The following is a 15,379-nucleotide window of genomic DNA, read 5'->3' as shown; positions in this document are numbered from 1 at the left end:
CCGTGTTGTGGTTGCAGTGGGTTAACTACCGTTCCAAAGGGTCGGGGGGATCTTCACTGAGGAGAGTTCTGTTTTAACCGCTCGGCACGTATGCTGGAGGGTATCGCGAACACGAAACGGCTGCGATGGCTTGGGATTGGATCACGTACGGATGATGAATGGAACTTATTTTCTCAAGAATGAAGGAAAACATCTCCATCAAGTTGTGAAGAGAATCTTGTGGTCACCCGACGCGTCAACAGTCGCGTAATACCCGCGTAAGAACGATGTTCGGAGAATTTCACGGCAGCGCAACGGCATTACCGTGAACATAACAATTAAGATGACAAGATCAGATAAAAAAGGCGATTAATTTGTATCACGTACCTCTTGCGCGACCTCCTGTTTTGTTATGCGAATGCTGGCAATGCCTCCGGATCAAATTATCCCGGAATTGCCGGCGCATGAACCCCGGGCATTGACCTTCATCCCTTTTAGTCGGCACGATCCGGCATCCCACCGTTAAAATCCCACTGCCAAGAATAGACACTGTCGATCGTTTCACGGGGTAGAATGATTGGAGGCCAATGCGAAGTTTCTACGGATGGTGAAACGTCAAAGCCAGGCAAGAGTTGAGCCCGTTGGTAAGAGGGCTGTGTGGAGCAGCTCCATGTTAGGTGGTCAAAGTAAGGTGATTGAAACATTCGGGCTGACATCAACGGCTGCATCAATGGTGAACGGTAAGATCGCTTTTATGGGCTTGAACTTTTTTCTTATCTCAATGGTCCTTTGTTAAACGCTCTAGTAACCCTTTCCAACGGTTTGCGATACATTTATTTGAGTTCGTTGCATTCTGAAAAGGTCTAGGGTAAGCAAACCAGCGAGTCAGCCAATACGGTCATCTCGGGATCTCCTGCCTATTGTGCAGCCCTCAATTCTTCCCCACGCACTAACAATCAGCTTGCCTGTTGGGAAGACGATTCATCCTTATCTCGACTCCAGCGACGATAGCCGTCACTCTAACTCTCCATCTGGCGATGGCCCAGTCTCACTGTCGGGTTCACTATCTTTCTTGATGTTGTTTCGGCACTTCCGGGTTGTTATGCTGACGGCTTAGCCCGGCATTGACAGATAGCTATTCGCTATACTCTTTGGGAAACTGACATGTTTCTGGAATTGAAGACGTAGGCCGTTGGATAAATCATGATGACTGAAATTGAAAGATGTGAGTCTGGGGAAACAAGTAACAGTTTCCGAAAGACTTGTGTATATAAACTCTTGTGAAGTCAGCATCAAACAGACTTCATCACCTACAATCACAACCATTTTCAGTCTCCGACTTCACTTACACTTCTCCTCCAAACCTTTACAACAACCTCCAAAATGGCCGCTCTCAACGCAGACACCCTCGACATGTCCCTCTTCTTCGGCACCCCCTCCCAGAAGCAAGACTTCTGCGACTCCCTCCTCCGCCTCCTCAAGAAGCGCGGCGGCGTCAAATTAATCAACCACCCCATCCCCTCCGCCGCCATCCATGAGCTCTTCGCCCAAACAAAGCGCTTTTTCAACCTCCCCCTCGAGACAAAAATGCTCGCCAAGCACCCTCCCCAGGCAAACCCCAACCGCGGGTACTCCTTCGTCGGCCAGGAAAACGTCGCCAATATTAGTGGTTACGAGAAAGGCCTTGGACCGCTAAAGACTCGCGATATCAAGGAGACTGTGGATTTTGGATCGGCGACTGATGAGCTTGTGGATAACCTTTGGGTTCCGGAGGAGGAGTTGCCGGGGTTTAGAGGGTTTATGGAGGGGTTTTATGAGATGGCTTTCAAGACGGAGATGCAGCTTCTTGAGGCGCTTGCTATTGCTCTTGGCGTTTCTCCTGATCACTTGAAGGCGCTGCATAACCGCGCTGAGAATGAGTTCCGAATCTTGCACTACCCTGCTATTCCTGCTTCAGAACTCGCAGACGGAACAGCAACCCGCATCGCCGAGCACACTGATTTCGGTACCATCACCATGCTCTTCCAAGACTCTGTCGGCGGTCTTCAAGTCGAGGACCAAGAAAACCTCGGAACATTCAACAATGTCGAGTCAGCTTCTCCCACTGACATCATCCTCAACATCGGTGATTCTCTGCAGCGCTTAACGAACGATACTTTCAAGGCTGCATGCCATCGCGTTACGTATCCTCCTTCTATCAAGGCTGGTGACGGCGAGCAGGTCATTCCGGAGAGATACTCTATCGCTTACTTTGCTAAGCCCAACCGAAGTGCGTCTCTGTTCCCGCTAAAGGAGTTTATTGAGGAGGGTGTTCCTTGTAAATATGAGGATGTTACTGCCTGGGAGTGGAATAACCGCCGCATTGAGAAGTTGTTCTCTGCTGAGGCTAAGGCTTAAAATGGGAGAGGGGATCCAAATTGATAGTTTATAGCATAGCGGAATTTTATTTACTACAGTGTTCTCTAAGTCTCAGTTGTCTGCATCATGTCTGGGTACCCACAACTTACAACCGACTGACGCCCTTTGTCTTGTCTTTCCCAAATCTCCACCAAAAATGGCACTATCGCCCATCACGCGAGAAACAATCTCGAAGCCTCAAGCCTCACACTAGAACACCTTAGCTCCCTCTCCCAACCTATCAAACACTCCCAATTCACTTCCTAGGTTCTAATTCGCCAATCCACGTCGCACTCGCCGATAAGCCCCCTCCCAAAAAAGCAAGCAATCCCGATCCCCTTCCTCTTAAGACAAACCCTCACTCCCCATCTTCAGATGAATTAGTATCGACTCAAACGAATTAGTATGTCCAACATCAAATCCAGACGAACGCACTCTTTCGGCGGGTGCAAGACATGTCGGAAACGCCATCTCAAGTGTGATCAGTCTCTGCCGAGGTGCAATCGCTGTAAGCAGGCGGGACTGAACTGTGAGGGTTTCACGCCGGCGCTGAGATGGTTGGTTTCGACGGGGAGGGAGGTTTATGATAGGCAGCCTACGCAGATTGCTGATGTTGGGGCGGAGCAGTATTCGAGGAGACATTTGTTTACTGGTAAGTGGATCGAGCGTGTTGTATAATGGGCTAGGCTAATTTTGTAGAGGAGGATAGGGAGCTTATGAGCAATGCTCTTGTTACGAATGTCCCATCGACGGTGACGGCAGCTCTGAACCAGATTGATGAAGAGTCCAAAGGGTTGGATGTTAAAGATGACGCAGCGAATACTTGCGAAGTTGGTCCTTTTCAGGTCTTCAAGTTCGAAACAAGTCAGTTCGCCACAACGCCTTCAGACCATGTCTCATTCAACGACATGGATCTCGACACTCTTTCGGAAAACCAAACACAAGACTTCTCAGAAACCATCGAAAACGATCAAATAGCCTCCAACGACTTCTCAACAACGTCCCTCGACTTTCTGCACTGGGGTGATTTATTCACCTGGGATGTCAGCGTTCTCGACAATCCACCTCAACTCCCCTTCGACAACTTCGACAGTTTGCCCATGAATCTCAATTGGCCTAATGAATCCAACATGGGCTTCTCCGAATCTCTGGAAATGATGCCTTTTGGAACAGCGAGTGATGACGTTGCATGGCCGCAGCTTGATCTCATGATGGACGCACCTCTTCTTCTGAAGCACTTCAACGACGATGTCATCAGCCAGATGGGTTCTCTCCCCATCAACGAAAAGTCAGCTTGGAAGACTCTTCACTATCCCTCTTCTATAATGACACTGAGCGAGTTGACGATGTTGGATGTGGACAGAAATCAGATCAAGCGTGCTAACCTGGCTACCTTTTACGCTCTGATAGCTGTTTCGTCATTCCATCTGTCGCTCAACTCCATCACGTTCCCGAATCTAGCTCGACCTGGCGATCACTGGAAATCACTCTCAAGGAGGACATATGAAGCTGCTAAACAACATCTCAAAGTCAGCCTTGAAAAGGAATCGCAGCCTGGACCGCACAAGGCCAAGTACAAGGAGCAATTAATGGGTATAAGTGCCGTGCTAGCAACAGCAGTACGTTCCCCTACTACCATACACCACTACATAGACTAACTATCATAGCTTCTCTCCGGCAACGAAACAGACACTCGCTGGTGTCTCACAGAAATGGAACGCCTCATAAGCTGGCGCGGCCTCACCAAACCAAGTATATCCCGCCGCGCCCGCCTCCTCCACAACATCTACGCCTGGATGCGCATCGTCTCTGAGAGTCTAAACGTATACCTCGACGAGAACCACGCCATTGAAACACCCTTCCGCACCACAACCTCTCGCTCCATCAATCCCGACATGACACTCGACAACTTCCTGCATCTTGAACCCCGAAAACTCCACGGTCAGAAGACGAAACGCGATATTAAAGACATTCACCTCGCAGATGCATCGCAGGATCATGAGAACATGTATATGCAGATCTACGGCGTTCCAGAGACGTGGCTCAGTCTGGTGTCGCAAATAACACGCCTTGCCAACGTAATGGATCGTCTATCCGCTTCTAAAAAGTCCGACGCAGAAGCACTCATGGCATTACAGCCGCGTGCTTCATACCTAGAAAACGCAGTCTGTCTTTTCCGCTCCCGCCACAACGAGAACACAACCATGAGCGCCAGTCCCAGCGCCCCAGGCGGAACACCACATATGCACATGGTACGCGCCCTCGCCTCCGCGCTGGTGATATTCTTCTACCGTCGTATTCGCAATGTGAATCCCCTGGTTCTACAAGATAGTGTCAATGATGTTGTTGAGTCGTTGCACGCGTTTGATGAGGCGCTGGAGAGGAATAATCTGCTTGGGCCGGGGACGGCGTGGCCCGCGTTTATAGCGGGGGCGGAGGCGAGGGCGAGACAGAGGAGGGACATAGAGAAGTGGTTGGATAAAGGGTTTGGGAGGAGTGGGTTTGAGAGTTATAGGGCGGCGAAGGAGGTGTTGGTGGAGGTTTGGAGGAGGAGGGATGAGGCTGAAGGGATGCCGTCTGGGGATGATTGTACGTGGATGGAAGTTTGTAGGGATCTACGTCGGTGGCCATTGGTGTCATAGCCACTGGATTATGATTACGAATTCATGCAAGTTGTGTTAACTGTGTATCGATTGAGACCATTACTTGGTTTCGAACTGTTGCTCTCAGCCTTGCAGCGATACTCTCTTGCAAGTTACATGTTGCCCAATGTCCCCGCTGGAGCAGCTGGCAATTTTTGCGTCGATCATGGTTATCGAAAAACAGTCGCAAATGAGCCCACAAATAATAAGCTTCGTTCAACAATTCATCGGCCAATATGGAGGTTTTGATAAACTTTGGGGTACGTCTGAGCCTTGTAATGGAAGTCTAGCTTCCGGATGTTCAATGATATCAGATCTGTTACCACTTCCAAATTTTCTTCGTTTCATAATTGGACGCTCGGTCGCTTTGGTGATAGGATTTTCATCAATGGATTGGCTCAAGTCGTGATGATCAGGCAATGGCATCAACGAAAGACTCTTTGCATTTTGCGGTAAGTTAGATGGTCTGCACGGACAGCATTGGTAGACATATCGCCGGCAGCTTTTAGGGTCGATCACCTTCGAAGTAGTCAGCAGATAAGCCTGAGTTGCAGACATTGGTAATCTTCGGTGACCATTCCCCTGACGACAGTTTATTATGGCCTTTGATACATGGCTTCGAACCATTAAAGGGGCTATTGATATAGTATCGGGTTACCCCAACACTACTGCCATTAATCTTGCTTTAAATTTTGGATGCTTTATATACCAGGTCTTGCAATACCAGCTATTGGAGCAGCGTTACTAAGGCTGACCCGTAAGCGTAAAGCATTAACGAGCGATCCTAAGTTCCGCCCTCAGCCCACTCGGATCCCAGATGAGAAGAATTCTAAGACAGATTTAGAACAATAGAGAATAAGTTTAGCAAGCTGTTGTTGAACTTTTCAGCTTCAAAAGAGCTTGCAAAGGTTATTACCTATTATCCCCAGCTTGTCTTCTTATTAGCCTATTTAACCTAAGTAGGTAAACTGTATTTAATATTATAGATAGATTAAGTAGAGTAAGAAGTCTAACTATTTATTTATTAATTAAATATTGTTATTTCTTAATATTAATATCTTTATATTGGTAATTAGTATCTATTTAGTAAAGAGGATAGCTGCTAGGATGTAAAAATTAAAAATCAGCAAGTGCAATAACGTGACTCCTTACCAATTGAAATTTCTCTGCTCTGCTTACCAACGATTAGAGAAGCCCGTATGGCCTAATGGCTAAGGCGTCTGACTGTGAGTAACAAAGTCTTTAAGTTCGATTTCCATACTAACTACCCAACCGTCTAAGTAAGATCATCAGAAGATTGCGAGTTCGATCCTCGCTATGGGCTCCACTTTTTTTACTTTTATCACTGTACAAAGTGATCAAAATCGGTTTGGCTTTCGAATGAACTTTTTTTTGAACTGTTTTGGACTTGAAATGGTGGAGTTGGGGCCGAAAACGTGTTTGCTGTCGCGATGTTGAGCGTCGGCCAAGTCACGTGGCTGCAACAATCTCCATCTACGATAATGACGTTTGGATTACCAGCGACTTCAACGCAACTACTGCTCCCTACATCAAACTTATTTAAACCAGTCGACTAGCTCAATTTTTTACCTATCTTTCAATAGTCTTTCATACCAACACTATCTGTGTTTAGATTACGATGAAAACTAGGAGCGGAACCGAGACTCACGAGGATAACGCCACCGCACGCAGTCACAAGATACAGTCAAGCAAGACGGACTCTGCGCCGGAGCCCAAGACCAAACAGGCCAAGACGAGTGAAGCTCGCCCTTCGACGCCAGATGGGCAGAAATCCACACTTACAGAGTAGGACCTCGAGTTCGACTTAGACCACTCTCAGATCCGGGACCCGCGAGAAACGCCGGGTCGCGTCAAGCGTCCCCAGTATGAGGAGCGCGAACTAAGTGAGGAGTTCCTATCCAAGTTCCACATCCCCAAGCATAGAAACAAACATACGGACCCGTTGTATTCATTCTACGATCTGCATCGATGTCACCGCAAGGGTCCAGATGGGTCCCCGACGTACGATAGCGCGGGCTATCAACTCGACTATGAGAAAGTTGCCAAGTGGATGAAGCCAGTGGCTTACAATAAGAAATCAATGGTGAATGGCATGGAGCGCCATTTGGAGAGAGTCGAAGAGCAGACCAAGAAAATCTACGACAGCTTCTTTATTGATGGGAAGGGACCCGAGGGTGAAGATGGCAGTATTCAGGTCATGGATCAGATAAAAGATCAGGTCTCCAAGGATCTCGGGGTCCCCTGGCACCAGATCGACCCGAGGCAGCTGAAGAAATGGGAAGATCAGGGGTTCGCCAAGGTGGACGCGGATAAATGGTGGCATCGGCCAAATCAAGTTGAGCGCGATCGCTTCATGAAGATGCTAGACGGGGCTTCACTCCGGAAGGATTTGTAGCCGTGGAGTGGATTCAGATCCTAGAATGTCTTATCTCTCGCAGAGTGAATTAGTACTGCAATTCCAGTATAGCTTTGTTTATCATTCCTCCACTCAGGGGTCACGGAGTGCCTGCTAGTGAAGGATCTGGTAAACTATCTCGATCTTTGACTAAAGGTGCAACCACTACGCGCAGTAACATGGATTTTGGCATGCGAATCCTCGGCTCCGTTTAAGTGGGTTAGACTAAACTGTCATTCCCAAGCCACGTTAGCGCTGACTCCGGGGCCCTAGATCGCATCGCCTCGAGAGCAAAAGACCCTACGAGTCTCCCTTGCATGACATTCTCCACATCAAAAGGGCGCCACTTCTACACGCCCTTCTGACGTTTTACATGGTGCTTATGCTTATGTCTCATAGATAAAATACAACGACGAATTTGGAATTTTGAGTATCACGTCGAAAAGACATATCACATTTTTTGAACTGCCGAGAAGCAAGATGGCCACTCAGACAGAAACACTGCTCGAGGATATGCTGCCCTCGACTGCCGAGGCACAGAGTTACGTGGACTCTCCACTCAACACCGTCGCCAACAGCACCCCAGCAGCATCTCGTCTACAGAAAATAGCAGTCACATTCCAACTGTCCGGCGTCAACTTTGCAGCCAGCGCTACAAACGGCCTCATCGTCGTGGGTCTGCCCCAGATGACCGCCGACCTCTCCCTCCCCCCGTCCCTCGCCTTCTGGCCCTCCTCCGTGCAGGGCCTCGCGACGGCCTCGACGCTGCTGCTCGCGGGTGCCCTCGCAGACGTGCTAGGCGCCAGGTCCGTCGATCTGCTCGGGTGCATCCTCAGCGGCGCGCTGATGCTGGCCTGCGGATTCGTCCGCGCGGGCGAGCAGCTAGTTGCGCTAAGGGCCCTACAGGGCGTTGCGCTCGCGCTGCATCTCTCGAGCTCTGTGGCGCTCGTGACGAAGACGCTGGCGCGGGGACGGGGGAGGAATTTCGCGTTTGCGTGTCTGGGGTTGAGCCAGCCGCTTGGCTTCTCGTTTGGGCTCGTGCTTGGCGGAGTGCTCGTCGAGACTATTGGCTGGAGATCAGGTTGGTTCCTCTACGGTGGCATCAATCTTGTATTGTCCGTGGTGGGTTTCTGGTCTTTGCCAAAGTCCGAGCCGCTTGGAACGTTGCAGGAAGTAATGCAGAGCGTTGTGACAAAGATTGATTGGCTCGGCACTCTTCTCGCTTCAGCTTTCATGGCACTGATGTCATACTTTCTAGCGTACGCCACCGTCTCCCGTGTCTTAATTCAACGGCCCAGCATAGCTGACGACTTCATAGCATCATCAGCACAGACGTGTACCGCATCAAAGAGGCAAGCAGCATTGTTCTTCTGAGCTTGAGCCTCACTGCACTGCCGCTCTTTATCGGCTGGATGCATCTTCAGGTGAAAAGAGATCTACCGGCCTTGATACCGAATGCGTTCTGGCGGAACCACTCTTTCACCACGATCTGTGTGACCATAGCCTTATCCAACGCTGTCATAAACTCGCTAGAGCTATTTGCGAGTCTGTTGTAAGTGTTAAACCCGAATGACAGCTCGCAATGTCCCCCACGTTGTTAATCTTGGCCTAGCTTCCAAGAGGTGCAGCACCTATCAGCTCTCAATGCAGCTATTCGCATCCTACCTAGCGTCGTGGTGGGTGTGGCCCTCAACTTCACAACAGGTCTGGTTGTCCACAGGATCCCTGCTATATGGCTCGTTGTTATCACATCTGTCCTCACAGCAATCTCGCCTCTGCTCATGGCAGTCATCGACCCTGCGTGGACGTATTGGACAGCTGCGTTCTTCGCACAGGTGCTCATGCCCTTCTCAGTAGACGTGCTCTTCACAGTGGGTCTGATAGTCGTCACTGAAACGTTCTCCAAAGATAAACAGGCGGTGGCTGGGTCAGTGTTCAACGCAGCGTCCCAGTTTGGAAATGCCATGGGTTTAGCCGTGATGCAGGTTATTTCAACCCTTGTCAGCAAGCAACATGCAGGATCGAAGCCAGCTGAGGCTCTTCTCCAGGGCTACAAGGCAAGTTTCTGGACCATGTTCTCATTCATGGTTCTCTGTGCTCTCATTGGAGGCGTCGGGCTACGTAAAGCCGGCAAAGTCGGTCTGAAGCAGGAGTAAAAAGGGGGCGCTGGACAGCTACAGAAGTTGAGGGCGACGATCTCCCTAGAGACAGGAAAGTGGAATTTGGTGACATCTCGATATAATTCTATTGAATGACGGGAGATGGTCCTTGTTCCGTCGTAAGTTGGGGCGGGCTCGCAAACTTAGTCGGCTCCCAATCAAGTTATTGCGTCCGACATGGGTCCTTGGCATTAGGTACAGCTTTCAGAATACTAGTAGTGTCGATCCCACGGAAACGTGTCTTGGAGCTCAGCTGCTACGGAAATACCTACTCGACGATCCCTGGAGAGAAATGCTAATCCCTAAGATTCATTTCCTGAATAAATCCACGATCAGCCCTATCTCATACCTGTTTCATCGTTGGTGGTGTGCTGTGAAAAAAGGTTCAAGGAGGCCGTGCCGGAAATTCCTCACGGAAGTTCCGTTGACCCCCGATGGGTGAACTAAATGTGCCGCCGGGTAGTTAATAGCCAGAGGGATCCGCTGCGGCTCTTGCTCCGACTCTAAGGGCCTAGACCGCCTACAGCATCGACGCGCTAGTTCGTGTAAGGGAACGATCTTAGGGGCGTAAACGCGCGCGTTCTGTAAGTGGCTTGATCTGGTGGCAGATTCATTTGGTCGGCAATTCCAATATCCCGACCAGGTCCCAAAGTCTCAGGTACGGTTCAACCGTCAATTTATTGGCAATTAAATTAATTTTCGAGACATTGTCTGTGACTGCCTGAGACATTTCCGTTCGACGTTTGATTGACGCATTATGAGATCAGAAGAATGCCATTATGACTTGGATATGGTATTATCTAGAATTCCATCCATCATCAGTGATCATGCACCTCGTTTAGTGGGCGGCCTTGGGGGCCGTCAGGGCCGTTTGGTGAAGCGAACGCGCAACAAACGCCAAACTGACATTCCACGCCACGCCTTGTGACATCCCATCTCATCCCATTTCTTGATCTAATTAAAGTCAATCGCTATTGATCGTCCCAATACAGAAGGGGATCGATACTCGGCCCTAGACAAGCTGAGATCCCTGCCGTGTATCAGTCAATAGGATCGATAACCGTCATGATCTCGCAGTGTCCAGCGACCAAGAACCTGAATCGCTAATCTCACATGCATGGTTGACACCTCTAGTTATCCAGGATCCACGCGTGTCGAGCTACAGCCAGGATCAGGATCTTATCTTGATTGCCCAGAGCCGCAGTCGCAGGGTGAGGTAAGGTTACTTTGAGATGTGAATCGGGACTGGTTTGCGAGTCATTCATCCAAGCGAAACGTTTGCGCCCTGTGGAGATGCTGCGGGCCTATGGCTTGGCCCTTAGGAACTGCCTGAGAACCGGAAACTCGAGAGACAGACAAAAGACATGTGGACGCACACTAGAGCTGAACGGACAGCGCCACGGATGAGCACCCTAACCCCAGTGCCGGGCAAATCGGAGCCAGCCGTTGAGGGTTTAGTTTGCTTATTGCTGATTACATCAGTCGCCAAATCTCGGTGTTATCCCTTTCAGCTCCATTGTGGCACTCTCTAGCGCTGAAACTTGTTTTCCCTGGCATGAGCATGAGTCTGAGCCTGAGCCTTGAGGCACAGCCCAAACAGAAGAAGCGGCGGAGGCTCCCTGGATCTTGTCTTGGCCTGGCTTGACCTGGTCTACCCTGGCTGCTGGATAAGGTGCTTTAGCATACCTACCGTTCGTCGGCACCTAAACTAAATGACTTGGAGGGTAGCGTGAACCGATCAAAAGCCCGTGATCCGCTTCCCCAGATTCACTTCCACGAACCCCTCTCCACCTCGTCTCGTCCCATCTCATTCTCCCTATTTTATTCTGGGATGTAAACGGTAGACTAGCTCCCCCTCCAACGGATATAAGTCTGCCTGTTGATCCGGTCGCATCTTTTCTTCCCATCCTCTGTTTCTTGCCCCATCCCTGAAGGCGATCACCATGTATAATGAAACCCAGACCTCGACTGCCGAAGCCCGTCGGCTCAAGAAGCGGGAGCTCGATCGCAAGGCCCAACGCCTGGCGCGCGAGCGAACAAAGAGCCGCATCGCTCAATTGGAGAGCATGGTCGACAACCTTCGACAGGACGACTCTAATGCGCAAATAGCTACCTTGATGGACCAATTAGGCAAGGTCACCAAAGAGAGAGACAATTTATTACAGGTCCTCGATTCTTTAGGCTCCACGATCCGTCGGCACATTGGCGATACCACCAACGCCACCACCACGAGCGAACGACGATCAGAGTCAAAATCCGAGTCGCCAGCCTATGCACCAACACAATCACAATCACAATCACAGTCGCAAACACCAAACGAGCGAATAGTCCCAATCATGACCCAAAGAGCAGCGTCGGAAACAAGCAACTCTACAATACTAGAACTCCCCATCAACCACCCTCCCCCGCACGACCCCTTCTCCTACGACGGCTGGAACTACGCCGTGACAACAGAGCACTACCCAACCTCGATGGCCTTCGACAACTCGATCCTCCCTCCCGCCGGCAACGGCTTCATCCCAATCCAGCCTCTTCTCCCAAACCTCCCCCCAACACCCGAAGAGGACGACGTCATCATCCCCAAGGCCCCTGTGCTCTGCCACTGCTCCAGCCCGACGAACTGCGCCTCGGGCTACCACGACGTCAAGCCCAACATCTGGCGTGCTATAAACGAAGTCCTCGTCAAGCCCACAAAGCTCTCCGCCGAGGAGATGGCGATCGAGGAGTACAACGCCGAGGATATACCCGTGCGCGCCTTGGTCGAGGGCTGGGATAGCATCGAGCGCGCGGGCAAGATGACGCCGACGTGGCGCAAGCTGCGCAGGGCGGATGAGCTGTGCTTTGCGAATTGTGCGAATACAGAGCGTTTGGCTGCCATGAGGATATGTCATCTTTTGCTCACGTATCACGGCGACCCTACGATGGAGAGACGCGCGAGTTTACCGCGATGGTACTGGAACAGGTGCGACAAGCCAATTCCCACGTGAATGGGTCAAAAACTAACAAATTCACAGACCATCACAAGCATTACCGCACTCATACGGCATTGACTTTTTCGTCTGGTAGGTCCAACTCAATTCAATTCACCACCACAAAAAAACTAACCCCACCCGCAGGCCAGGTCTCCGCGAACGCCTCATTTTCTCCCAACACCAATACTGCACCAACACCTTCTGGGAGCTTCTCCAATCCAATCTAAAGATTCTCTGGACGGACACCTTCCAGGATACATTTTACCACAATGCGCACACGGGCAAATACCACATATCACCACTTTTCGAGCAGCGCATCCGCGACATCAACGCCTGGACCATGTCGACGGAGTTTTTCCAGCACTTTCCCGAGCTGAGCGACGATATTCCAGAATATATGGGAATACCAGCTTCTATGGGGGGAGTGCATCCATCCGCTGTTGTGCCGTCGAGTAGGAGGCGGTATGAGGATGATGAGAGTAAAGTACATAAAGGACAGAGGGCAGCTATATGTTAGCGGTAGACACTCTTCCAATGATAAAACGAACGGAATGATGTACAAGTTGTGTGTCTTTGTGATTCTATTGCTTCGACTGTGTTTTTTAATCTTGAGGAAAGTCTATGTAGAGCCATGGGTCGGCTAGAAGCTCTTTGGCTGTGCTTCGATCTTCGGGGTGCCAGGTTATCATTCTCTTGACGAAGTGGATGAATCGCCTCTTTTCCTCGCCAGCCATACATGTAAGCGTGCTCTCAAGGCTGAAATTGCTGGGTACACGGCCCGGGTCTTTCAACTCTCCTAGTCATGCATCAGTAAGCCTTACCTTAGCAAGCCATCTGGAACAAATACATACCGCTCTCGTGATAAAATGAGGCTGACCTTCTCCCTTTCGTCAAAAGATTTTGAGGGGCGGGGCCTAGCAGGGCGGTGATCTGCCCCAAATGGGTTAAGTCGACGTATCCCGTCCCGTCCCCGAAAGACACAGGGTGAAAGAGGCTTTTCTTTTCAAGCAGGTCCGAAAGCTATCAAACGCATGGTCAGACACGGTTCCTCCCGCTTGACAAGGGAGGGATAAATACCATTACTCCAAGGCTCCAAATATCCGCAGAGTAGCTGTACCCAGAGTTGAGGATCACTTCTGGTGCTCGGTATTTCTCTCCTTGAATCGCACCATAGTGCAACTTTCCTGGTGTTGAGCGAACAGCAAGGTCAAAGTCGACGAGCTGTATGATACCCGTTGGTCGACTAAGCGGCCCGAAGTTGTTTCGAGACAAGTAAATGATGCGGTCGTCTAATTGTTTCTCGGGTAGGGGATTGTTGTATTCTTCGATTGCATCCTTTTCAAACATCTTGGGGTCCTCAATCCGTATCATGATGTTGTCGGGTTTGAGATCTGCAATAAGCTTTATGAGTATCCTATACCTCAGCGTCTGTTCAACCGCTTACCAGCGTGGATAACGTAGCATCCGGTATGGAGGTAATCAAGCGCCAGAAGAATCATCTGAAGCAGAATCTTCAAGATGCCTGGAGGGATAACGCCACCGATGTATCTGGAACAATATAGCCAAAGCGGCTCACGCAGAGGCTCCAATACTAGACAAGGGTGGCTACCATATGGGCTTTCGAGGTGAAAAGTGTCGGTAAGTTTTCGAATGAAGTGCCACCCATTGTGCTTAGGATTTGTTCGGTTGATATGCTGGAGGATGTTGATTTCATCTTCTGCAGAGGCCCGTGTTTTTGAGCTCTTGGTTGCCTTGACTTTGATAGCAACGTACTTCTCTGCAGACCACTTCCATCTAGCGGAGTCAGTCTCTGTCTCACATCTCAGATCTTGTGAATTTTGAATGGCAAACCTACCGGTTTAGATCTCGAGCAAGCCAGACAGTCGAATTAGCGCCGTACCCCAGCTTGGTTGCCATCTGATATCTTCCATTTAGAAGCTGACCCAACCTGATAGGATAGAAACGCTCTGGGCTGTAATTGCGTGTCTTTTCCTCCTCCACAGGACATGTAAGATCAAGGGGTGCTGCAGGTATGGCACACGGCGGCCATGGTTGGTGGTACAGCGCCATGAAGGGCCTGGACCTGGTCATTTCCTCACGAATGTTTTATTGGAATGCTAATCTGAACAAATCCTTGCATTGAACTTTGGAGGCGCCATTTGATGCGTCAAGATCTTTGAGGCACTGTTTTTGATGATGACGAGAGCGCGAGATTGAACGAAAGTGGCGTCGATAAGCAAAAGTGGGGCGACTTGTTCATGTTCCAAGTTCATTGTTGGCCTAACGCCTCAGAAGTCGCAGCCAAGACTGCACAGATGAAAGGGGTCAGCATATCGTCATTTTGCTTGAATGAATGAAGAGAGATCAGTTACCAACAGAGCTTGCATAACACTTGGGATCAGACGACCAGGGCTTTGGCTGAAGTGACATGAGATTCTTACAACAGAAGAGATGCTGGCCCCTTTGGGTCGATAAACTGCCAAAGCTCTGTTGGAGGATAGGCAAAATTGGCTTGAGTGTTTCTCCCAGATGATTTATTGGCGAGTGAAAGAACAATATACAAACATACTCTCCATTGTCTCAATGACATGTCTAAAGCATAAATACACATCAAAGGCAAGCTTAACAGTGTAACCATTCTATCATTTCAAACCAATTCTTTGCTCCTCTCCTAATCATGATTCTAGATATCATGTGGCAAGGCTGTAAACCTATACGCTTCTATGATTCTAAAATATGCTATTTTCTCTATTGCAATCCCAAGCTATGGAAGGCGACCAGCGTAGTTATCAGGTCAGAAGTCAAAAGCAGTAC

The 15,379-nt window shown here is 49.7% G+C and overlaps 6 protein-coding genes, besides 1 other annotated feature; 5 read left to right on the top strand and 1 right to left on the bottom strand.

Annotated features, from left to right (window-relative positions):
- Positions 1–1,362: 1,362 nt before the first annotated feature.
- On the top strand, positions 1,363–2,376 carry FFUJ_10977 (related to gibberellin 20-oxidase; the record flags this gene model as incomplete). Its single annotated transcript, XM_023569822.1, has 1 exon — positions 1,363–2,376. The coding sequence occupies one exon, from the start codon at positions 1,363–1,365 to the stop codon at positions 2,374–2,376; it is 1,014 nt and encodes a 337-aa protein (XP_023436982.1).
- A 405-nt stretch (positions 2,377–2,781) lies between these two features.
- On the top strand, positions 2,782–5,018 carry FFUJ_10976 (related to ARG81-transcription factor involved in arginine metabolism; the record flags this gene model as incomplete). XM_023569821.1 has 3 exons in its annotated part: positions 2,782–3,028; positions 3,076–3,995; positions 4,044–5,018. 3 exons carry the CDS (start codon positions 2,782–2,784, stop codon positions 5,016–5,018), a joined length of 2,142 nt encoding a protein of 713 aa, XP_023436981.1.
- Positions 5,019–6,211: 1,193 nt separating this feature from the next.
- Positions 6,212–6,342, top strand: a tRNA (tRNA-His).
- A 315-nt stretch (positions 6,343–6,657) lies between these two features.
- On the top strand, positions 6,658–7,434 carry FFUJ_10975 (uncharacterized protein; the record flags this gene model as incomplete). XM_023569820.1 has 2 exons in its annotated part: positions 6,658–6,775; positions 6,848–7,434. The coding sequence occupies 2 exons, from the start codon at positions 6,658–6,660 to the stop codon at positions 7,432–7,434; spliced, it is 705 nt and encodes a 234-aa protein (XP_023436980.1).
- Positions 7,435–7,914: 480 nt separating this feature from the next.
- Positions 7,915–9,590, top strand: FFUJ_10974 (related to aminotriazole resistance protein; the record flags this gene model as incomplete). XM_023569819.1 has 3 exons in its annotated part: positions 7,915–8,693; positions 8,753–8,986; positions 9,047–9,590. The coding sequence occupies 3 exons, from the start codon at positions 7,915–7,917 to the stop codon at positions 9,588–9,590; spliced, it is 1,557 nt and encodes a 518-aa protein (XP_023436979.1).
- A 1,946-nt stretch (positions 9,591–11,536) lies between these two features.
- Positions 11,537–13,082, top strand: FFUJ_10973 (uncharacterized protein; the record flags this gene model as incomplete). XM_023569817.1 has 3 exons in its annotated part: positions 11,537–12,555; positions 12,608–12,655; positions 12,710–13,082. The coding sequence occupies 3 exons, from the start codon at positions 11,537–11,539 to the stop codon at positions 13,080–13,082; spliced, it is 1,440 nt and encodes a 479-aa protein (XP_023436978.1).
- Positions 13,083–13,167: 85 nt separating this feature from the next.
- On the bottom strand, positions 13,168–14,635 carry FFUJ_10972 (probable dis1-suppressing protein kinase dsk1; the record flags this gene model as incomplete). XM_023569816.1 has 5 exons in its annotated part: positions 13,168–13,361; positions 13,417–13,585; positions 13,643–13,956; positions 14,010–14,359; positions 14,421–14,635. 5 exons carry the CDS (start codon positions 14,633–14,635, stop codon positions 13,168–13,170), a joined length of 1,242 nt encoding a protein of 413 aa, XP_023436977.1.
- Between the last annotated feature and the right edge of the window lie 744 nt (positions 14,636–15,379).

The sequence above is a fragment of the Fusarium fujikuroi genome, chromosome FFUJ_chr10, assembly GCF_900079805.1.
Source record: "Fusarium fujikuroi IMI 58289 draft genome, chromosome FFUJ_chr10".
NCBI lineage: Eukaryota > Fungi > Ascomycota > Sordariomycetes > Hypocreales > Nectriaceae > Fusarium > Fusarium fujikuroi.
Note: the sequence above shows the minus strand (reverse complement) of the source record. Positions and strands in the feature narration are given on the sequence as shown.